The 22,616-nt window shown below is 49.0% G+C and overlaps 11 protein-coding genes across 11 annotated transcripts; 5 read left to right on the forward strand and 6 right to left on the reverse strand.

Annotated features, from left to right (window-relative positions):
- Positions 1-23: 23 nt before the first annotated feature.
- YALI1_B27429g (uncharacterized protein) lies at positions 24-1,700 on the reverse strand (the record flags this gene model as incomplete). The annotated part of the gene is made up of 1 exon (XM_501162.3): positions 24-1,700. One exon carries the CDS (start codon positions 1,698-1,700, stop codon positions 24-26), a length of 1,677 nt encoding a protein of 558 aa, XP_501162.3.
- Positions 1,701-2,812: 1,112 nt separating this feature from the next.
- On the reverse strand, positions 2,813-4,219 carry YALI1_B27454g (uncharacterized protein; the record flags this gene model as incomplete). The annotated part of the gene is made up of 1 exon (XM_501163.3): positions 2,813-4,219. One exon carries the CDS (start codon positions 4,217-4,219, stop codon positions 2,813-2,815), a length of 1,407 nt encoding a protein of 468 aa, XP_501163.3.
- Positions 4,220-4,807: 588 nt separating this feature from the next.
- On the forward strand, positions 4,808-6,757 carry YALI1_B27460g (uncharacterized protein; the record flags this gene model as incomplete). The annotated part of the gene is made up of 1 exon (XM_501164.3): positions 4,808-6,757. One exon carries the CDS (start codon positions 4,808-4,810, stop codon positions 6,755-6,757), a length of 1,950 nt encoding a protein of 649 aa, XP_501164.3.
- Positions 6,758-7,306: 549 nt separating this feature from the next.
- YALI1_B27485g (60S ribosomal protein uL15) lies at positions 7,307-8,095 on the forward strand (the record flags this gene model as incomplete). Its single annotated transcript, XM_501165.3, has 2 exons — positions 7,307-7,355; positions 7,695-8,095. The coding sequence occupies 2 exons, from the start codon at positions 7,307-7,309 to the stop codon at positions 8,093-8,095; spliced, it is 450 nt and encodes a 149-aa protein (XP_501165.1).
- Positions 8,096-8,835: 740 nt separating this feature from the next.
- YALI1_B27500g (uncharacterized protein) lies at positions 8,836-10,698 on the forward strand (the record flags this gene model as incomplete). The annotated part of the gene is made up of 1 exon (XM_501166.3): positions 8,836-10,698. The coding sequence occupies one exon, from the start codon at positions 8,836-8,838 to the stop codon at positions 10,696-10,698; it is 1,863 nt and encodes a 620-aa protein (XP_501166.3).
- Positions 10,699-11,239: 541 nt separating this feature from the next.
- Positions 11,240-12,154, reverse strand: YALI1_B27534g (uncharacterized protein; the record flags this gene model as incomplete). The annotated part of the gene is made up of 1 exon (XM_501167.1): positions 11,240-12,154. The coding sequence occupies one exon, from the start codon at positions 12,152-12,154 to the stop codon at positions 11,240-11,242; it is 915 nt and encodes a 304-aa protein (XP_501167.1).
- A 1,385-nt stretch (positions 12,155-13,539) lies between these two features.
- On the reverse strand, positions 13,540-15,192 carry YALI1_B27564g (uncharacterized protein; the record flags this gene model as incomplete). Its single annotated transcript, XM_501168.3, has 1 exon — positions 13,540-15,192. The coding sequence occupies one exon, from the start codon at positions 15,190-15,192 to the stop codon at positions 13,540-13,542; it is 1,653 nt and encodes a 550-aa protein (XP_501168.1).
- A 653-nt stretch (positions 15,193-15,845) lies between these two features.
- On the forward strand, positions 15,846-16,343 carry YALI1_B27570g (uncharacterized protein; the record flags this gene model as incomplete). The annotated part of the gene is made up of 1 exon (XM_501169.1): positions 15,846-16,343. The coding sequence occupies one exon, from the start codon at positions 15,846-15,848 to the stop codon at positions 16,341-16,343; it is 498 nt and encodes a 165-aa protein (XP_501169.1).
- A 1,282-nt stretch (positions 16,344-17,625) lies between these two features.
- On the forward strand, positions 17,626-19,200 carry YALI1_B27588g (uncharacterized protein; the record flags this gene model as incomplete). Its single annotated transcript, XM_501170.3, has 1 exon — positions 17,626-19,200. The coding sequence occupies one exon, from the start codon at positions 17,626-17,628 to the stop codon at positions 19,198-19,200; it is 1,575 nt and encodes a 524-aa protein (XP_501170.3).
- Positions 19,201-20,110: 910 nt separating this feature from the next.
- Positions 20,111-21,013, reverse strand: YALI1_B27615g (uncharacterized protein; the record flags this gene model as incomplete). Its single annotated transcript, XM_068282137.1, has 4 exons — positions 20,111-20,318; positions 20,361-20,421; positions 20,475-20,758; positions 20,808-21,013. 4 exons carry the CDS (start codon positions 21,011-21,013, stop codon positions 20,111-20,113), a joined length of 759 nt encoding a protein of 252 aa, XP_068138238.1.
- Positions 21,014-21,715: 702 nt separating this feature from the next.
- On the reverse strand, positions 21,716-22,459 carry YALI1_B27637g (uncharacterized protein; the record flags this gene model as incomplete). The annotated part of the gene is made up of 1 exon (XM_501171.3): positions 21,716-22,459. One exon carries the CDS (start codon positions 22,457-22,459, stop codon positions 21,716-21,718), a length of 744 nt encoding a protein of 247 aa, XP_501171.1.
- Positions 22,460-22,616: the final 157 nt, after the last annotated feature.

The following is a 22,616-nucleotide window of genomic DNA, read 5'->3' on the forward strand; positions in this document are numbered from 1 at the left end:
CAATTTTTATAAGTTATGCATGCTTAATGAGCAAATCTGAAATCCAACCGCCGACTTCCCTTGTCTGTCGAGTTTTGAGCGTACTCCTCTCGCTCTTCTTTGGACATGGCGCTCCACTTTCGATCTCTTCGTTTGTTAATGGTGACATAGAAGATCTTCGTCACAATGAGCAAAGCGATTGTTGCTCCACTGATAATAATCAGTTGGGTGTTTCCCCTGTGGTAGAATGGAGCATCATCCTTTCGATAGATCTGTGTGGCAGCAACACCTCCAGCTTGGACGCACATGTTGTACATGGCGGCAGACACTGTTCTTTGAGACACAGTGTTGGAGTTTCTGGAAGTCCATGCCACAACAACAGCATGGATGTAGGGCCCTCCAAGAAGAAGGACTAGAATGGTGTAGGTACACCAGACATTAATACCCGATTCAGGGTAGAAACGGAGAGCAATCACCAATACCATGACCCACAGGGGTTGAATGATACTGACGAGGGACCGCTCATTGATCTTTTCAGACAGCCAAGTGAAGGACAACAAAAGAATCATTTTAAGAACACTCACTGGGATGGTCAACAAGTTTGTGTTGAAGGGAGAAAAACCCAGGTGTCGAAGAGTTAGAGTCAAGTAGGTTCCTTCGGGACTGTCTCCAATGTATGCCAGAAGACCAATGGCATAGATGGGCCACATGTAGAAGTCAGACAGACACTTGTAGAGAGTGAATGGGGTAATTGCTTGTCGGTTATGAAAGTCACCCTTGTACGGGTCGTCTCGTAGAACTCGATTGACCACAATCTTCTCTTCTCGGTCAGTGAACCAACCGTTTGGTCTGAACCACTTCTTGGTACTGACAGCCGAAGCTGGCATTCTGAAAAAAGAGGCTAGTCCGATACACAGAGTTATGAGTCCTTCAATGATGAACAGCCATCTCCAGCCAGCCAAACCTCCAGAGTGGATTCTCAAAATTCCAAAGGCCAAGAGCGAAGTCAGAACGTTCACGAGATACAAACCAGTCCAGAAAAAGGAGAGTCTGATGGACAATTCTTTTGAGGTGTAAAAGTACGACAACCAAAGAACCAGGTCAGGAATGAATCCTCCCTCCAAGAGACCAATGAGACTTCGCGTAGCATAGAACGAAGATTTTCCCTGAAGGGCTCCTTGACACATGGCTACCGCACTCCACAGACAGATCTGGATTGGAATCCACCGATCAGGACCTAAACGTTTGGAAACCAGCTGAGACGGAATCTCAGCACTCATGAAAGACAGATAGAAGATCATGTTTCCGTAGTTGTACTCGTTGGTGGTCAGCTTCAGGTCTTCTAGAAGATTATCAGACACAGCCTGAGCCAAGTTGTTTCGGTCAATCTGCAGTCCCCAGAACATAATACATGCCCAGCCAGCGACCCTCCACTCCATCTTTCTCTTGACACGTTTCTCTTCGTCCTTGGTCCACTCGAAATCGGGATCAAACACATGTCTGCTTTCGTATTGAGAGTCCTCATAGAGCTGTCGGAACTTTTCAGCAACATTTGGATCAGTGAATGGGTTCTTGTGATCTCCAGATCCGTCGAGGACTCCGTCGAACTTTTCGTCTTCTGTTGCAGACAGGCCTTCAGTAGAAGAGACCTCAGCCGTCTCATAGTCGACGGAAGCCGCAGATACAGCCTTTTCCTTGACAAATGGGTTTTTGAACTGCATTGCGAGAATAATCCGGTCGCACACACCTCACCCAAGATTATATACTGTCTGTCAAGCCACTCTCCAGCCCGAATATAACTCATCGTGGCTTGCACAACCGTATGGACGGTGGTATTGAAAGGTGGCTTTGGTTCAGACATACGCGATAAATATAGGCTTTAATTTCGGGATCTTGGGGTCCTCGGTAAGGTAACCTTGATTCCCCGGACACCCCCACATGGTCTCTATCGTGCATATGGTGATACTCCTATCGACGCATGCCAAGAGGAGGTTAGACAGAACTTGCAGACGAAGTCTTGGCAGATATCACTCGTAGAATACTGGTAGATGATCATTCAGGATGAAAACAGGTCTCGTCAAACACTCCCCCAAATCTTAACCAACAGGCACGAGAGCGGATACACCTTCGGAATGGGGAGTGTTGCGCATGACAAGCTTTGTGGCCTCAAACAACGTTGTATCACGTCTTGTGCGTTAATGTGGCGTTTACGCCTCGTACTACTAACTGTGGAGGGCATCGTGTAACACAAACACGGCAATCACGCCAGGCTGTGTACGGTGTGGAGGGAGGTCTGAGTCAGGCAGCGCCCCTCCCAGCCTCATCTCCGGGTACAAATAAGTCCGGCATTGACGGTATTGAGTCATGTCTGACTGTGGGTTACGTATAGTGAAGGGAGGCTACACCTGTACTTGTACTTGTACTTGTACTTGTACACGTATATATTCGTAATATACTATCTGTTGCTCCAATGACTACAACTACTGTACTCATTAGTCCACCTCAGGACTATCTCCCTGATATTCTTACACAGCCCGCTCACACTCGGTTACGTGCCGCCTATAGCTTCTTGAATAGGTAACGAAGATACACGTGCCTTTTTTCGTGCTATACAACAGGCTATTGACGAAAATTTTCGCAAGAGTTTTTTCATTTGGCTCTTCATACCTACAACGTAGCTACAGTAGAAGCTGCGAGTACTGTATGTGCTTGGATAAGCTATTCAACGACTAATACCTTAGGCAAATCGACCTACAAGTACATGGTCTCATAAGAATAATATACAAATGCGATTTATATCCGACTAATTATATCCTTATACCCGTATCTCCTTTTATCGTCCAGGTCCAATGGCACGTTCCTTGGCCAGACGCTCCTTCTTCTGCTTGGCCTGCTCCTCCTTGCTGGGTGCCCTTCTCATAGCCTCCTCCTGGGCTGCAGCACTAGATCCAGCACGTCCATCCCACGCAACTACAGGCTTCTTGGTGGGCCGTCCGCCGTCTCCTTGCTTGGCCTCAGCCATTCGCTTCATGTTATGGGTGACTCCACTGGTGGCCAGGTTAGTAGACTGTGCACGGGAGTCCGCCAGGTCCTTCTGAGCCTTCCAATTGGGGTCCAAAGTGTACACTCGCATGTGGGAATCATACGAAGACTCAGGAACCACCTCTCCAGAGGGAGTAACAACTGTAGCAGGAGAGCTATTCTTGAGTTTATTGAGCTTGGACGTTCCAGCAGGTCGAATTTTCATGTTAGAAGGAGCAGAGTACACTTTTGGTTCCTCCTTGACCACCACCTCTGTACTCCCCTCCTTGGCGTCCTCCTTGGCCTCCTCCTTGGCGTCCTCCTTGACTTCCATCTTACCCTTGGTGACAATCTCCTTATTCTCTTCTTCGTCGTCGTCGTCACTGTTGGGAGCGTATTCCAGCTTCAGACCTCGCGATCGCTGCTCCAGTGAAGAGAACTGCAGCTGAGCAAGAGTAAGGGGAGCTGGGAGCTCCCCAGTCTTGTCCTTGTCGGAAAATACAATGGTTTCTGCAACCACAAAGTCATGCCAGTCGATTTCTGCAAATGCAATCCGTTCTCTTTCTGCCTCTTCGATGGCCCTTTGGTTCTTCTGCTCAGTGTGGGAGATCCACTCGGCACGCCTCTTGGCTAGACCCAGAGCGTAGAACTTGTCCTTGACAGCAGCCTCAATGTTGGTCCGTGTACTTTCAGGAAGCGCCGAGAAACCAGCATCTAATGCCTGACCTACCTTGAGATACTGTTCCACCAACAGCTGGTAAAATTTGTGCAGCGAGTGTGAGGGCTTGAGAAACTCGTACTGGGGGTTTCTAGCCTCATTTTTCGCAAGCAGCATAGAAAACGACGGCCCGTACTCGGCTGTGTGTTGGGCAGTGGTGTGGATGACCTCGTGATCCACTGCCGACATTGGTGGAAGCACTGTGTGGAACTCGAAGGCAGGTGGTTCTATTAGATGATCAGACGTGTCTTTGGGCTTGAGCTGAGCTGTATTAGCGTCTGTCTCGCGTGTTCGTCCGCTGGCGTACTCGTCACATCGCCACTGGTAGTATAGATGATAATGGTCGTCATTATTGAGGAAGGAGAAGAGGGCGTTGGATCCTTCCTTTTCCCGGATCCGGTGCTCGAATGCAATACCATTTTTGGCGACAAACTCGGCTGTCCGCTCGATCTTGGCCTTGATCTCCGGTGGCGGAATAATGATGCCTTCCGGGGGGTTCATGTTGGATGCTGACAGTATGGTGATGGAGGTTTGCAACGATTATGCATATTAAAATATGCACAGCCAGATGCAATGGCAGCAGCGAGGCAGCTTAGAGAGTGGTAATATCGCTGTATAAAAAAGAGAAGGAATTTATGTAAGTGTTATTCTATAAAAACACATGACTCGAAAGAAGAAAAAAAAAAACAAACACCACCCAGACACATTCCTGCAACATACATATACTGCTCTCCATTTCTGTGACTGTTAAAACGTCTCTTAAAACAACAGGCTTATTTGGGTTACCAAAACCCCGTCAGTTTGAGCATGTCCCAACATTAAAATCCGGTTCTAAACCTCAGCTCCCAGAGTGCATGGAGCTACAGTACATACCTGATACTGGATAACCGAAACAGACTTGTCTCTGGACTACACAGCTTGCCCAACACGACACAAGACAGGGAAGGAAAACGTGCCGAGTATATATACACACAGCACACAGCCAGCTCGCGCAACCTTGCAAGATTAACAGCACACAACGCTATAACGAACTCAAGACAAAACATCACAAGAACAACCACACCCCTGCATCAGTTTCCTCAACCTGCTATGAAGCTACTGGTGTGCCTGGAAAACAGCGGGTTACTCAAAGAAGTCAAGGTCAGTCTCGCCACGGGTGACCACAAGGTACGTGACGTGGGGTTCAGTGAAGGTAGCGCGGTGCACGTATCCAAGGTGATTTACGACCAGAGACAGTACGTTGCTCTCGGGCGGAGGGATGGAAGTGTGGAGGTGCTGGACGTGGAGATGGGCACACCGAGAAGGCTTTACCCTGCCCACAGAGAGGTATTTCACCCCTCAGAGCTGTTCGCGTCCATTGATTATGCACACAATCTGCTCTATACATGCACCACTGGAGGCATGGTGACGGTGAGGGAATGCAAGCTGGACCAGACACAGACGAGCGACGAACTGCTCAGCACACATCACCTGGGCGATGCAGTGTCTGTGTTACGCCCCCACCCTACTCAGCGAGGAGTAGTCGCTTTTGGAGGACCACAGAGAGTTCTGGAGGTGGCCATCATCCGGACCAACCGCAGGAACCTGTGGCGATCGAGCAAGGAAGAGTACATTTGGATTTCAGACGTGAGATTCACTAATGTGCGTGGGACAAGCGATAATGCCGAGCCAGGCTACTCGTTGGTGGCGGTGTCACGATATGGAGACGCCTACATTTACCAGACAAATGTTTCTGCCCGGCCGGTCCGGAAAATCCAGGTTGGCGACTATCCACTCACACATCTCCACATGAACCACTCGTTAGGCGGAGACGCCTTCTACGTGGCCAACTCGCAGAACCAGGTGTCGTTGGTGGATTATGACGGCCAGGTGCGTCACAAGGTGTGTATGCCTGAAGGGAGTGTTTTTCTGGCAGATTTCTTTAGTCCAGCAACGCGCCAGGACCCCCGAGTGCCTCAGACAGAGCCCATTCCGTCCACATCCATTTCCCGAGGGGATAATCTGCAAAGTGCGCTGTGGGGCGAGTTGCTGATGCGAAGAAGACAGCATACTCGACAGCAACAACTTCAGAACCAGAACCAGAGTACGGAACCGGATCCTGATGCAGACAACACAGACCACTACGTGCTCAACGATGATACCCATTCCGATGAAGCCCCTCGACGGCCTCCGTTCGATAGACGGTACTTTGAGCGAGTATTAGGATTATCGCGTCCTCGTATCCAGATAACTACAGGAGGAGAAGATCGAGCACGCCGGGAAGCGTCACGTGAACTGAGACGCGAAGAGCGGCGTCTCAGAATGATCCGAGCAGCCCCAGGAAATCTGTCATACTCTTCGTTCGGGCAGGGTCCTCTTGTAAGACGACACCAGAGATGGTCTCCTCTTACTCTTGCCCGTGATCTACAGACGATTAGACGACCAGAGACAGCTTCAGGGCAAGCCTGGACTCGTGACACGGACGATTTGATCGCCAATCCCTCTGCTTCGTTGCGTGCTTCTCGGGACTCTGATTTCTTCCGAGAGCTGTGGTGCGATGACGATGAGCAGTCTCTCATGTACTTCAACACCCTCTCCAGCGTCCATTTACCTAATGAGGGCGAGGAAGAGGAGGAAGAAGAAGACGAAGACGAAGAAGAGCTGACGGTTCGTGAGAGTGATACGGAAGAGTTGTTTGCACCAGGCATTCTGGGCGGCTCCTCAGAGATTGTGGACAGATTCATGCCTCCTCATCTACAGACTAGCCGTACCACAGCTCCTCTTCAGCCCTCTATGGGTCGGTTTGTAGGGGGGGTTCAGTATGAGTCCCGGGCCTCGGGTCTGGATCTGACCGTGGTTGCTGGTCTTGATCGTCATGTGCGAGTGTTTGACATTTCGCAGCCGTCTATCGCGTCTCGAGGCCGTCTGCTCTTTGATATTGCGTTCGAGTCTCGAATCACTTCGGTAGCCATTCTGGAGGTCAGTGAGGAGGACATTTGTGAAAAGACCAAGCGTGCCGCAAGTCCAGTTTCCCGCGATACCAAGAGGCAGCGGGTTTAGCTCCGTTGTATATTTATAGCTAACATATTTTAATAATGAGAGTCATACTGTAGTGAGGTGTGCGTGTGGTGTGCTCGTATACTACAGTACATACTTGTAATATAACGTGTGTTTTTTATTTTAATTTTATATTTTTTATAATTAGATATTACTGTATATGGGGCTTATTTAACGGGTCAACTAATATAGTTAGATTTAGTTTATAACTCAAATTGGGTCTATTTGAAGGTGTAGTTGAGGTCGTACTTTGATTCCAATAACTGAACAACTAAAACAGCTTCCGATTACTCTGGTCTGAAATTGAAAATCTCAGCCATTCGAGATTGCTCTTGATAGTTGCATACCCCTCATTCTGTCAGCTGAGACCTGTTGGTCTCATCTAATGTTTCTGTAACGTTATAGATTAAGGTTATATCACATGATTTATCCCAAAAGGAAAACACAGTCACATCCCGATTGGGATGTGAAAACTCTACCGTCGCTGGGTGGTCCCAAATAACCAAAAATATCTGCACGTCTCAACTTCTTCACTGAACAACACATATCGCCATGCCTACCAGATTCAGCAAGACCCGAAAGCACAGAGGCCACGTTTCCGGTAAGTATTGAGAAACGAAACTAGTGCGAATGGTGTGGCGATATCGACTGGCATAATTAAAGCAGTTGATATCAAATATCCTGCTGGGTACAGAGGTTGGAGGAGGAGGAAAGAGACTGATTGTCGGGAAGGGATGTACAAACATTCTTTTTGGACAAGAAGGTCTGAGATGCAGAGCGAGCGTCATGGCTATCATAACTCGTTATTTATGCACACATTTATCAGCATCAGACGGATTGTATGACTCCATCCAACCACCTGTACTTGGCAGGAAACCACATCCTTCAAGCACTTTTGCAGATACCCTTTTGCGCAGAGAAACACATTACTAACATACAGCCGGTTACGGTCGAATCGGTAAGCACCGAAAGTCCCCTGGTGGACGAGGTATGGCTGGTGGTCAGCACCACCACCGAACTAACATGGATAAGTACCATCCTGGTTACTTCGGTAAGGTCGGTATGCGATACTTCCACAAGCAGCCTAACCACTTCTGGAAGCCCGTCGTCAACGTCGAGAACCTGTGGGCCCTTGTTCCCGCTGAGAACCGAGACAAGTACCTCTCTTCTGCCTCCGAGTCCGCTGCCCCCGTCATCGACACTCTCGCTCACGGTTACGGCAAGGTCCTCGGTAAGGGTAAGCTCCCCAACGTCCCTGTCATCGTCAAGGCTCGATTCGTCTCCGAGATCGCTGAGAAGAAGATCAAGGCCGCTGGTGGTGTCGTTGAGCTCATTGCCTAAGCAACCCACTTGTTTGTAAAATAAGTACCCAAAAAATGTATTTCGCATAATTTATTGTGACAGAGTTAAATCTAGCGTATGAGTAAGATCGTAAGACAAATCAGGCGGCTCTTACTGTAACTTGCAGTAGAATTCTCAGAGGCAAATGTTTCCGATTATGCAGCAGAGAGTCGTCCGTTTTTATAGCCCACAAGTACAGTAGGTAGGTACTGTAGATTGATTTTGTTGTGACATACTTTGAAGCTCAACGTTTTCCATTCCAGCTCTTGTTGGCACAAAACTGGAACCACGTACAATGCGTACGGTATATAAAAATAGAGGCAAGCGCTTTCACAGAGACATCGTCGATGTTGCTTGATATCCTTCAAAATTGCTGTCCAAGAGAAGTTTGCTTACTTGAGCGAGTTGTAAACTTCCGCAACACTACTGTAGAAGTAAGCATTTCCGATACCTGGTACCAAGCCATTATGAACAGAGCATCTTGTGTGTGAAATACGCCAACCAATAGGATATGACTAATGTTGTTGAATAATGGTTTTTTTTGACAGAGTCACCCTTTTTCGCTTCTTTTGTCCACTTGTTCTGTAAAAACCACACCACTTGCAATGTATCGTATGTACTGTAAGTACATGCTATATACCCGTGGTCTGATTATCTACATGCATGATCTGGTATTAAAATTCAAGTCTCTTTTTTTCCAGAAAAAATAATCCTTCGATACAACAAACGCAGTACCCGTCATGACCGACACCAAACGAGCTCCCGAGGAAACCGGTCTGCCCGACGCCAAGCGTGCTCACATTGACGACGTTGAAAAATGCTTCCACAAGGGACTGCTTGACCAGACCTCTCAGGATGAGCTCAAGACACAGATTGCTGAGTCGGGACCCTACAAGCACGGAGTTATCCCCCAGCTGATTGACGATGAGCTGTTGAGAAGCGTGCGAAAGGAAATCATGGAAGGAGTACATTTCACCCGAAAGGAAACCGATATCTACAAGGTGTTTCAGACCGGAGACCTGGCCAACCTATCTGGTCTCAGCGAAGAGGAGCTGGGTACCTTGCCCTCGCTCTTCAAGCTCCGAAATGCCATGTACTCTCGAGAGTTCCGTCACTTCATGTCCTACATCACCGGAGCCGGTCATCTGTCTGGTTCGAAGCAGGATATGAGCATTAACGTTTACCAGAAGAGCTGCCACTTGCTCAACCACGATGATGTCATTGGTACCCGACGAATCTCGTACATTCTTTACTTGCCTGATCCCGACGAGCCATGGAACCCTCGATGGGGAGGAGCTCTTCGACTGTTCCCCACTATTCGACCCAATGTGCCTGCTTCCGACTGGACCGTTTCTATTCCCCCTGCTTGGAACCAGATGGCTCTATTCAAGATCCAGCCCGGTCTCTCGTTCCACGATGTCGAGGAGGTGTACGTTGATAAGCCCCGAATGAGTATTTCTGGCTGGTTCCATATTCCCGATGTTGGAGAGGAGGGATATATTGAGGGCGAGAAGGAGGAAACGGAAGCCCTGTCTTCTCTGAAGCAATTGACCAGCAAGAGTCTTCGAGAACACGACTTCCCCAAACGAACTCCCGGTCAGGTTCCCGAGGACGAGTTTGCTCATCTCAAGGAGGGTCCCAAGGACGATGACGATCTGTTTCTGTCTGACGACGACGTCAAGTACCTCAGCAAGTACCTCAATCCGCATCTGCTGACAATCAAGACCGTCAAGCAGCTCAACGATTTGTTTTGCACCAACTCGCAGCTCGAGATCAAGGATTTCCTCAACAGCGAGTACGTGGGTGTTCTGAAGAAAACAATTGATGCCGAGGACTCTAGACCTCCCAAGGAGATGCCCCAGGTGTCTGAGGAGATTGTACTACCCTGGAAGCTCGCTCGACCTCCTCACAAGGCCCGATACATGTACCTGGATGGCTCTGAGGAGGCCGATAAGGAGCCTGAGGTCGGAGAAGAAGAGGTTACAGTTCGGCCTGACGAGAATGGAGGCTTCGAATACTCTGAAACGATTCTCTCTGGACTCAAGGACACTGACAAAGCAGCTACTTCCAAGGTTTCGGAGGTTGCTGCCCTGTTCAAATCTTCAGCTCTGCGACGATGGATCTCGCGGATTTCTTCTCTGGCTCTAAAGTCCGAGAACATCATTGCTCGACGATTCCGACCTGGCTTTGACTTCACTCTGGCCACTGCCCAAGACGAGTCTGACATTGCTCTAGAAGCCACTTTGTGCCTGACCCCCACTAAGGGCTGGGAAGACGGCGAGTATGGTGGATACGAGCTGTGTATGGCTGTTGACGAAGATGCCGATGACGACCCGGCTGTATACCGAGGAGCCAAAGCCAAAGAGGCTGGTGAAGGAGAGGGCGATGAGGAAGATGAGGATGAAGATGAAGACGATCCCGTTCTTCTGACCTCCCAGGCCTCGTGGAACACCCTCAACATCTTTGTCCGAGACAAGGGCATTCTCAAGTTTGTCAAGTACGTGTCTAAGAACGCTCCTGGTTCTCGATGGGACATTTCTGCCGAGTGGCAGGTGGAGTACGTTGGAGATGATGAAGAGGAAGAGGACGAGCATGAAGAGTAGGGCTCAGAGGAAAAGGAGTACGAATAACTATAGATGTAATATAATGATTAATGTTCATTTGAATGGACAATGACCTTTATGTGTCTGTACCACTATGTGTCGCCAAATGAGAAGCCATACAGCCAGCTACATAGTACGATACCTGTACTAGTATTGTATGTACAGTACAGTAGCTACTGAATCGTACAGCGTACGCATTCATATGAAGGTATAGCAGAAGTATTGCTTTGCAATTTCAGACTTGTCTACACACTGCTAAGATCGCCCATAGCCGTTGAACTTATATATCTTCCCTGGTGTTCCATGCTTCCACAATGTAAGTCTTCGAGTGAATCGTGCATGACAATAAAATCGCGATATGTACACGTAGCGACGAGTTATTGGCTGGGTCGCTGAAGTATCAGACATGCCAATCCATTGGTCACGTGGATTCCCACTACAAGTATGTAACTATTGTACACAACTAATTAGGCTACTACTTCATCTAACATAACTCATCAAACACTTTTCATTATTTTTGTTGTCATCTAATTATCCCTCCTTAGTTAATGGCAGCCTCTCGAGACTCCCGGTACTTGGTCTCCTGGGTGGTCTGAAGCTCCTCGACTTCAGGAAGCAGGTCCTTGAGAGTCTCGTAGGCGAGCTTGTGGTAGGCCAACTGTGCGGACACGAGCTCAACCAGGTTTCGCAGGGGCTCGGGAGTGTCCAGAGCGTTCTTCATGACACCAACAGCCTCCTCAGTTGCAGCGACAAACTCGTCCTCAGCCTGCTCGACCTCAGCTCGAGCGGCTCCCTGCTGCTCAGGCTTGGCTGCCTTGGCGGAGGCCTTGACGGCGTCCAGAGTCAGACGGGCGTTTCGCACGTTAGCTCGGGCCTTGGCGGCAAACTGCAGCGAGGTGTTGAGGGTGGTGTGGAAGGCGGCGTTGAACTTGTTGGCGATCAGGGTATCCTGGGACAGTCGGCCCTCACCAATCTTCTCCTCGGCAATGGCGTACTTCTGGAGAGACTCGGACAGGGGGTCGTCAGAGTCGGCACCGGCCTCCTTGAGGGCAGCAACACCACCAAGAGCAGCTCGGCCAAGAGCATGGTTCATGGTCTTGGGGTCCTTCTTGGAGCCGGGGGTGGTGAGCACAGACTGGGCCTCGGCAGCAGAAGACACCTGGGACAGACCCTGCACCTTCTCGGTGATGGTCTTAGACAGGTCAGACAGGGACTCCCGCAGGTTGGGAGGGTAGTCGTAGCCCTCGTTTTCGTAGTTAGAGGTGACGGCGAGCAGCTTCTGGTGGACAATCTTGAGAGCGTCAACTCGAGCCTCCAGCTCCAGGTACTCCTGGGGGAGCTCGGTCACGTCCTCCACGTTGCCGAGCTTCTCCTGGACCATTCGCTGGGTTCGCTTGGCCCATGGGGAGAAGGTGGTGGACAGACTGTTGAGAGAATCGTTGAAGTTGAAGGACATTGTGTGTGGTGTGTAGTGTGTGGTACAAGAGTGCGTGTAAATATACGTGTAGTGGTGGCGGTGTGTGTGGAAGGGTTAACTTTAAGGTACGAGTTAATGTAGGACGTGACTAATTTATGATAGTGGGTTATTGAGATGATGCTGGGGTGCAGACGGGATAAGGGTTTATAGCTGCTTGTAGAATCCGGTTATTCGTGTGTCTGATTTTGTTCCCATGAAATGCCTTCTTGCTATGTCACTGTAGTCACAGTGGCCATCGATATATTGCTTTCATTCATAATCACACTGTACAATCAATGTACAGCTGTAATTAGGGTCAGTAACTACGACCCCCTCTGACTCAATTGATAGCGGCAAATTGGATTCAGACTCGCCCCTTGTCGCCAAACCTACCTTGCCATTGCTGCTAAATAAACAATCCCAACAAAACCTGTAATTTCCTCCTCAGATACGCACGTGACAGCATCGTATCAGATGGAAGCCCAAGTGTTACCCGGCTGACTACCTTCCCCTTGCAGCTATCCTGCACTCTAGCCGTATATTTGTCAGTTCGATATGTCTTAGTTTCATTAGTGAGGGTGTGAGCAGCCTTGTGCTTGGGATGACGAAGAAGTGATGGGCGCGTTTCTCTTGTGATTATTCAGCAGTCGTATTTTATGATGCTGCTTCGTAGTGTTGACCGATACACGTGGTTTGTACTACTATGTTTGAAAGACCACAAAATGTGCTCTCCAGGAATGATGTCTTTGAGCCATTCATACTGTGCAAACGACTTTGAACATTTATAGGCTAGCTACATGTACAAGTACCTTTCACCTATAAGTGCAGTACAGTACAAGAACTTGTAGCCTACTGTGTGTAATGTACGTAGCGCACCGGCAAATTTAGCCAATCTTTAAGACCCAGCCTCGGCTATTAGAATACCGTTATCGCTAAAGATGCAGACGTGTGGTGGAGTTTAATGAGCGACGTTTGAATGGCGATGATTTATGTTTGTTTGCTTGTTGGTGTTATTTTTCCAACCTGTTTTTTTTGTTTTGTTTGGCTGTCTTCGCCCTATTTCTATTGTATCAGCCCACTCTGCCATAGCTGTAGGTCCCCCTACCTTCGTTCGCACTCACCCACTTTTTGCTTTCCACATCACTTGATGTCTCGGATAAACAACATGTATTCCGGCCGAAATCCGTCCAGTCCGAGTCGGGAAACCAATTTATGTCCATATTCACATGTATTGTTGTAATTAAGACCCAAACGGGAAGTCTACAGCAATCGCGTGATGGCGTTACATGTTCTACTGTGAGCTACGTTCTATTAGCTTCTCATTACTGTTGGTATGGTTGTTCAGGGTGTGTTATTATCATTAGTGAGGGGAGGAGATATATAAGTTATTCGGTGTAGTTTACCTTGACAAACCGAGCTCGAAGACGGGCTCCAAAGAAGAAAAAGGCATATGGGATAGCGACCATGGCAAGAGCTACAAAGGCCAGCATCCACGAGGCCCATTGCAGGCCCATGGCTTTGTACATCTGGGTAGTAAACAGAGGGAAAGCAGCTCCTCCTCCAGACCGCACAAATACTTTGGCTGCAAGGGCCGAAGCTGCGTATTTGGCGTACGAATCGATGATGTAGTTGTTGACGGCATAATAGACCAGTACCATGCCGAAACCGAAGGCGATTCCGGAAGAGGCGGGGCCGACCCAGATGATATGCTTGTAGGAGGTGGCTCCGAGAATGAACAGTGAGATGGGAATAAAAGGGGCTCCGATGAGGGCTCCGAGAAGACGGTCTTCGGGAGTTGGCTTTCGAACCTTGCAGATGGCCTTGAACTTGCTCTCACACCAAGGAGTAACACATAGGGCAAATGCGGCACCGATGAGAATGGGAATGAACATGAGACCAACAATACCGTCGTTGTAGCCATAAAGCTCATCAAAGATGACAGGAAAGGCAAAGAAGAAGGCGTACAGAAGAGCATAGATGAGAACGACGTAGAGATTCATCAAATCGAGGATTACCTCGGTAGCACACAGATAGAGAGGTCGCAGAAGCACCTCCTTGATCACATCAGACAGGGTAGCCTTCTTGGCCTCCTGTTCAGTCATGATATTGGAATTGCCTGTTTCCTTTCGGAGCTTCTTGGCTCGGTGCTTGAGAATCACAGGAGCGTAAGTCTCGGGAACAAGAGCAATGACGATGGTGGTGAATCCAGCAAACGCCATGTTGACCCAGAAGACGAGCTCGAACTTGTCGGTTCCCACAGCGATCCATCCTGACACGATGGGTCCCAGAACAGGTCCACAGTAAGGAGCAGCCGCAAAGAAAGCGATAGCCTTTCCTCGCTCATCAATGCTCCACAGGTCAGCAATGGTTCCTCCAGCGTTAGAGAGACCAGAGGCAGCAAAGACACCACACAGGAATCGACATACAAGCATGGTACCAATGTTCTTGGCGAGGGCACAGGGGATGTTGAAGATAACGTAGATGAGCATGGTGACGGCGTAGACGGGTCGTCGACCAATCTGTTCAGAGAGAGGAGACCACAGCAGAGGACCCAGCATGAAGCCAATTACCATCATTGAGACCGACAGAATAGCAGGAACGGGACCAACATGGAGTTCTCGAGCAATTACATTGACTGCTCCAGCAGGACAAGCTGATCCGAAGGCCACACAGACCACGGTGAGTGTGGCACAGAGGGTGTACAACCATCTTGTCTTGTTGTTCCAGTTTTGGGGGTTATCGGGGTCATTGACAGTGAAGGTGACGTACTCAATTTCGCTTCCAGACGACGAGTCTCCCTTCTCCAGCTCATCTGAGTCTGTTCCTCTAAGTTCTCGAAGAGATCTCTGGGGCACAAGACCGGTTTCGGTCTCCATGGTGTACTCCTCGGGAAACTCTGCAGTGCCATCGACAATAGGAGCGTTAATGTCGGGCTCACTGGGGACGTTGGACAGTTCTCGTCTCAGTGACGAGGCTGTTTCTGTTCGTCTCAGCGAGTAGGAAGTATGAGTTCGTGAAAGAGGGGCAGGATCAGACATCGCTACAGAGCAGCTCCAGACCAAAGGGAGACACGTCTCCTATAAATATACATGTGTATATAGCTCCCGAGAGAGCGTCTGGAATCCGACTACTGGATACGACCGTGTCCAACATTGCCCTTTGGGGACTAATCTTGCGTCAGACACGCCGAGTCCATGCAACCGCCAAGGAGGTTATTTGCAAGTTAAACCAGTTGGGTTTTGCGCGGCTGGCGCGGGTATGTCCACCGAGTATCGAAAAGGGGTATCACCAAGCTCTGAGTTGGTGGTACGGCTTGTGTTTTGGGTATAGTTTGAGCAGAGACCACCCATGGTAGTCGACTTTGGGTGCCACCACAACGCAAAACCACCCTGCACTGCGCTTGAGGGTACATCAAACCTCATTGATACGACTTGGCAGTTGTCGGCTAGGCATGGGGGTTTTCCCGTGAGTTACCCTGGAGCCGGAACAAGTGGACCTGAGATCCGGTGTGCGGCTGGCTTGGTGCAAGTCACGTTGAGATAATGTCCGTTAGACTTTGGCCCTTTCGTTTTAGGTCCCAAGAAAGGCTAGGGTTTTACCTCAAGTTTGATGAGAATGTGCCGAATTTCCGACCAAGCTTCCGAGACCCGACAATCTCGAATCACACGTTGGAGTCGACACAAACGCTACAATGACGGACGCGCGCAAGCTGGTGGAGGAGTTTCGTCGGTCGGGAAAGTTCGATGAGATGCGACGCGATGCCCTGGCCAAATTCAAACAGTCTGATCTACACGGCGACATTCGACAGCAGATCCAGGAGATCGTGGACAAGGAAATCGAGAGCCAACCGCAGGTCCTGTCACGAGGACGAGGCAAGAGCGCGGCACTGATCGAGGGAGCCATCAACAGAAACAGCGGCAAAGATTCAGTCTACACCAAAGTCGATGGCTATGTTGATGGAGCTATTGATCAAAGCCTGGAAAAGAAAATCCAGGACGCGTTGCAAGGTATGGTTGGTGGAGAGGAAAAGACTGAGACTAAGACTGAGACCAAGGCTGAGATCCAGGACCACTCTGTGTCCGAGTTTCCCGCTGCCAAAACAGAAAATGCCGCCGAATCCAAACCCTCGAATGAGCCTCTCGCTGATACCAAGCCTGAACCCTCCGCTGACGTATCCATGACAGAGTAGATGCGCTGTTCCGGAGCAAGTGTCGTTGATAGCCAGCCGCAATCACCGGTATATATAAACCGGGATATGGGTTCTGAGTTTTCCGCGATCAACTTTTCCGCAGTCTGCGGTTTACCACAAGCTCTACATCTTGGGTGCAGAGAGAATGGGGGTCACCGCTGTAGCATACGCGTGTGTAAAGCAGGATATGGACTCAAAATGGCAGTCCAAGCGAGTGCAATCACGGTACTTTGGCAATGCTTATGGACTGGTATTTCTCAGATGTGTTCGTTGCATTAAGCCACCTGGGTCACCCACCACCAGACCACATCCCGATCTCTCCGTCAAAGGGAGTCTATTCAAGACCCTCTCTCGTGTAAAGATGGGCCATACACATGCCGCATATCATGCTCGCTGTTACATGGACCACGCCCTTCATTACCGCTGCTGTGCTCACTATTTCCTGCGATGCGAGGTTAGTTCAGGTTGGGGCAGGGGACATGGATATAACTTGTAATGTATTTGTAATGAAGAATGAACGATCTGAGTCCAGTGCTGCGATCATGCCATAGTGACAATACAGTAGCTTTGTACTTGTACTCGTTCTATTACTGTATTATCTCATAAGCAGCGCTCCTTTGCCTCTCTCAATCTTTCAACCGGGCTACAGGGGGCCAGAGGTTATGACAAGCTGTGATTTTCCATCTCCGGGGCATAGCTGCAATTCCTGCGAAACAAAATACGTACCAAAGAATACACTTGCGGTCCGACTTTTCTGATCTGTATGTATAATAATTCTACTGTACGCCCTGAAAGACTGGGACGCTGTTCATTGAGCCCACCTGTCATTTACGTCATACCATACTTCTGTCAACTAGATCACAACTTAACCATCAACTACAAAGTACTGCAATCACATATATTGTACTCATCAACACGCCCATAAAATCATACAAATTTGTTTCCCGTCTACAGTATTTTTTTGCCGCACATCATCCCCCTCTCAGATAAAGACGTCATATATAAACACAATGTGTGTATCCTGACGTTTAACTTTGCGTGTTTAGGATAAGAGAGTACTGTAGATAGCTCAAAAGAGGTGGAACATAGGTTACGAGTACTCGATGAAATTTATACCGGATCGTAACCTTTAATACCACTTTTAACAGCCCTTGACCAACTCTTGTATCAGATTTACACCCGTACAATATATGCCTCTCATGTTCATTCCTGAACTCTATCGCACTGATAGTGTCCCAATTGGGTCATGTCTCGAAAGTATAATGGCTCATATGCATGATCTATGACGCCGTCTTATCAAGCCACTGTTGTGACTCCTTCTACATCACCACACTTCACACACAACATCAAAATGAAGTTTCTCTCTCTGGCTGCCGCAGCCTCTCTGGCGACTGCCGCCTTCATTCCCGAACAGAACCCCATGGCTCTTCTCAAGGAAAAGCCCCTGGTGACTTCGGAAGAGCTGCAGAAACACATTTCCGAGAAAGGCCTCAGACACCGAGCGGAGCACCTATTCAAGCTGGCGGAGAAGTCCGAAAACGAGTTTGGTCACCCCACCCGAGTGATTGGCTCCGAGGGACACAGAAAGACCCTCAAGTACATCATCGACAGTCTCAAGAAGTTCAACTACTACCATCTTAGCATGCAGCCCTTCGATGCTGTTGCTGGTAACGTTTTGGAGAGCAAACTGGTCATTGGAGGCGAGGTGCCCAAGTCAAGTGCCCCGTTCTCTCTGACTCCCGGAACCCCCGATCGAGAGCCTGTCTACGGAAATATCACGGTTGCTCTCAACGAGGGCTGTGATGTGAACGACTTTGAGAACGTCAAGGGCACCATTGTTCTTGTTCGACGAGGAACTTGTCCCTTTGGCGACAAGAGTGCCAATGCTGGAAAGCGAGGAGCCATTGCTTGTGTGATTTACGACTCTGAGCCCGGAGACAACACTGTGTCAGGTACTCTTGGAGAGCCCAACGAGCACCATGTCGCCACCTTTGGTATTTCCAACAACGATGGAGTCAAGTACATTGAGGATCTGGCCAACAAGGGTCATCTTGAGGGCTCAGCTTACGTGGATGGTTACGTCAAGACCGTCAAGACCTATAACATTCTTGCTGAAACCATTGAGGGTGATCCTGAGAACGTGGTTTGTCTCGGAGCCCATTCTGACTCTGTCACTGAGGGCCCTGGTATTAACGATGATGGATCTGGAACTATCTCTCTGCTTGAGACCGCTATTGCTCTGACCAACTTCAAGGTCAAGAACAAGGTGCGATTTGCTTGGTGGGCTGCTGAGGAGGAGGGGCTTCTCGGTTCTAACTATTACGCCAACAACCTGACACCCGAGGAGAACCAGCAGATCCGATTGTTCATGGACTACGATATGATGGCCTCTCCCAACTATGCGTACCAGATCTACGATGCCAACAACAAGGAGAACCCCGAGGGCTCCGAGGAGCTGAAGCAGCTGTATATTGACTTCTACGAACGTGAGGGTCTCAACTACACGTTTATTCCCTTTGATGGTCGATCTGACTACGTGGGGTTCATTGATAACGGTATTCCCGGAGGAGGAATCGCTACTGGAGCTGAGGGAGTCAAGACCGATGAGGAAGTGGAGCAGTTTGGAGGTAAGGCTGGCGACTGGTACGACCCCTGCTACCACCAGCTCTGTGACGATCTGAGCAACCCTTCGTACGAGGCATGGCTGGTCAACACCAAGCTCATTGCCCATTCTGTGGGTGTTTACGCCGAGTCTTTCAAGGGCTTCCCTAAGCGAAAGGAGGTCAAGAAGGACACTGTCAAGGTGGAGGGTATGACCCCCAAGTACAAGTACAAGGGCCATTCTTTGGTTTACTAATCAACACCAGATATAACATATAAACAGGGGATGTATATATTAACGAATGATGATTTTGATACGAGAATACTGGGCTGTACTTCTACTGGTTCAAAATACGAGCTGCATTCTTTAGCCTTCCCTTTTATCCCTGTGCATACCAGCCCGATTCCACCATTGCTTTACAGGTGCTTGTACTTGTACTTGTATTGGGGCATCAGAGAAATTAAAATGCCATAGAATAGAGAAGAACCAGCCTCCAGTTATATCCGACAGAAAAATACGGCCGTTCTGGGGCATCTACTACACACATCTGTCTCCTAGAATATTCTCCAGTATTCCACTGTGATCCGTGAAAGATTTTCTGCCCATTCCGGAACTTTAATATGTACGTGATCTGAACTTTGGTAGGGGCACACTACGTGAATAATAGGTCGATTCGAGTGGAAAAAAGGCTGAAAAACACAGAAAACATGATGAATTTTACATGGTGATACTTTTTCTCTCGACTGGGTCACTTCTTCACCTGTCATAATACATCACTGGGCTCTCTTCTCGAATTCATGCACGCGACACTTGGGGCCAACTCAAAAACGCGACTTGCATACGACAGGCAATTTGTTTGCCACTTCCAGCCATTTTCCAAACCTAGTTTAGACACCAGAAGAATATATAAAGCCCCTCTAGTCCCTCTCTAGAACAGCAGAAGCGACCGATCTCTGGGCAGCTCGCACCTGCAAAGAATCTGGTAACTTCTGTGAGACGGACGGAAGGTGTGGTATAGCCCGCTGAAAAGCTGGAGCTGAGAAGCAAACCTATCCTCTCACAACTACATGCTACGATGGACTGATCCATGAAGGTGTCATACACGCGGCTTCGCTAGCCAGACCACCGAGACAGTCCGCTTGAGTTTGGGTCGCTCCCAGGGGTTTTAAATGTACCCTGCATGAAAATCACATCTACTGTGGGTGAAAGATTCCCACGTTGAGTCCCGGTAAAGAGCCACGGTCACGACACCCCCCAGGCAATGACGCACTGAAAAACGTGTATGAGTTTGGACGAGAGTGCGTGTATGTGCGAGAGCTTCGTGATGTGAAAACCTAGCGAGTACATATTGCCGCCTGAGCCAAGAGTCATACCTTTGAGAAATTTAAGGATGGACGCGCCATGAGCTGAAACACGCCATGAGCAAAGAGCTAGCCTGTTGATTCAGTGCAGCCGCCAGAGCAAAGAGCCAGCCAGCTGAGCAAGCTGCAGAGCCACCGACTTCGACAAGAGCCGCCTAGTTTACCTACCTGAGCAAAGTTGCCCGAGCCATCGATGCCAGCGCCGCCCCAAAGAGCCAACTGTCGAGAGACGGCCAGGTACAAGCCGAGAAGCTGCCGCGAGCAAGCTGAGACGCGCTAGAGCAAAGATCTGCACTGACAGACGCCACTTTGAGAAAAAGTGGTCAAAAGAGCCTCTGCCATAAGCCAGGATAGAGCTGTGAGTCCGAGCCATTGACGCCAGAACCATGGCCACCAAAGTGCAGAGCAGATTGCAACGCCAGAGCCAAGAGTCCGAGCCATAGACGCCAGAACTAGAGCCAGAGCATACAGGAGCCAGAGTGAAGAGCCGGTAAGTCCCACGAGGCAATAAGTGCCAAAAACCAGAGTGCCCTCAAAGAACTAAGAGCAAAGAGCCAGTAAGTCCATGAAGCAATAAGTGCCAAACGCCTAGTTTTTTTTCCTTTCGTTTCTTTCATCCAGTCAGAGCAAAGAGCCAGTGAGTCCGAAGAGCAATAAGTGCCAAACGCCAAATTCTGTGAGCCGGAGCAAGAGCCAGTGAGTCCCATCGAGGCATTAAGAGCCAAACGCCCGTGCTATTTGATTGATTGATACGCGGAGCAAAGAGCCAGTAAGTGCATAGTTCCAATAAGTGCCAAACGCCCGCGAGACATGGAACAATGTGAGCCAGAGCTGATACAGAGCCAGAGCCCTTGGCTAGGAGCCAGAGCCACAGACCAGAGCCATAACATTGTCACCGTGAAAATGTTGCAAATGTCGAACAACACACGACTCAGATGTGTTTTTGAGGATGTAAGCAGTTGAACCTCTGAGACGAGGATGTAGGCTGACTGAACCTCAATATCTAGTTGAAGGGGATTAGGCCATGGGCCGAACCTCTTGGGTTAATAAATCTTGGACCAATGAGTCCCACCCGATATTGAAATTGTAGTATGAGTTGTATTTTGTAATTGTAGTGTTAGAAACTTGTAGCTACTACCGGTGCCGGTACTTGCTTGCTTGTAGCAATAATTGATTTGGTGGACGAGAGAATACGCATATTGAGTAACACAAATTCTCCATTGTTATTTCAACTACAAGTACTCGTATTTACCCTACCGAGTAAGTACTTTGACAGCTACATACTTGATTAACAGATTTACCAGAATATTTACATTTTTTTAAACAGTGTCTTCCAAGCACCTTATCCTCCTGAAGTTCATCATCACCAAGACCACTCACGAAAGAGTGACCTAATACAATTAATTCCCTTATGCATGCATAACTTCCTCCTTATGCTTCTTCTCGTGGTTCAGTGAGCTGGGCAGGTACCACAGATCGTTGCCTCGAACATATCTGAGCCCATCCTGGGCCAGTCCCAGAGCCAGACCAGCCGCAGCTCCTCGTCGAAGAGTGTTAAAAGTCTGCTGCTTAGACAGCCGATACCACAGGGAGTAGACCGATCCTGCGGCTATGGTTGCTGCCAGGGTGTTGAAGAAATCAATGGTTCCTCTGGCATGATCAAGGTAGGCCTCCAGACCAAAAAATGCAATACCACAGGTAGTCATTGTAGCGGCATACTTGAAGCCCAGAGCCATTCCACCGGACAGAACGTGATAGTTTTTGTTCTTGTGGTAGTAGTACCATCCCTGAACCGTTTTGGGCATTCTGTGCGAATTTTCTGCCAGAAATCGGAGAGCATTACGCTTGTATCCAGTGTAGAATCCTGACAGAAAGCCAAAGGACGTGGTGGCGATGACCACAGACAGAATCCGGGCCTCAGGCTTTGTGTTGAATCGCTGGGTCGAATCCTGCTGTTTGTACGAGAGCATGTCTCTGACAGCCTGTTGCGATTTTTCGGCCCGTTCCTCCCGCTCAGCTCTCTCCTCCTGCTCCCTTGTTTGTGGTTGTTGCGTCTGTTTCTGTGTGTTAGGCGCTTGCTGGTTCACGGCCACCCTGGCGGTCTGTTCTGTCTCCACATCCGCAGGTTTGTCCTCTTTTTTATTCCACCACATCGTTTTGTTGTGCCTTGTGATTCAGGTCCTGATGAATTTGGAGATGCAGTGGGATGTTGAAACTTTAATTTATGGTCACGAAAAATGGATAAAAGAGGGATATATGATACTTTAGACGTGCAAGTAGGGATTTGTTGACGTTATTAAACAAAAAACA

This window comes from Yarrowia lipolytica, chromosome 1B (assembly GCF_001761485.1).
Source record: "Yarrowia lipolytica chromosome 1B, complete sequence".
NCBI classification, from domain to species: Eukaryota; Fungi; Ascomycota; class Dipodascomycetes; order Dipodascales; genus Yarrowia; species Yarrowia lipolytica.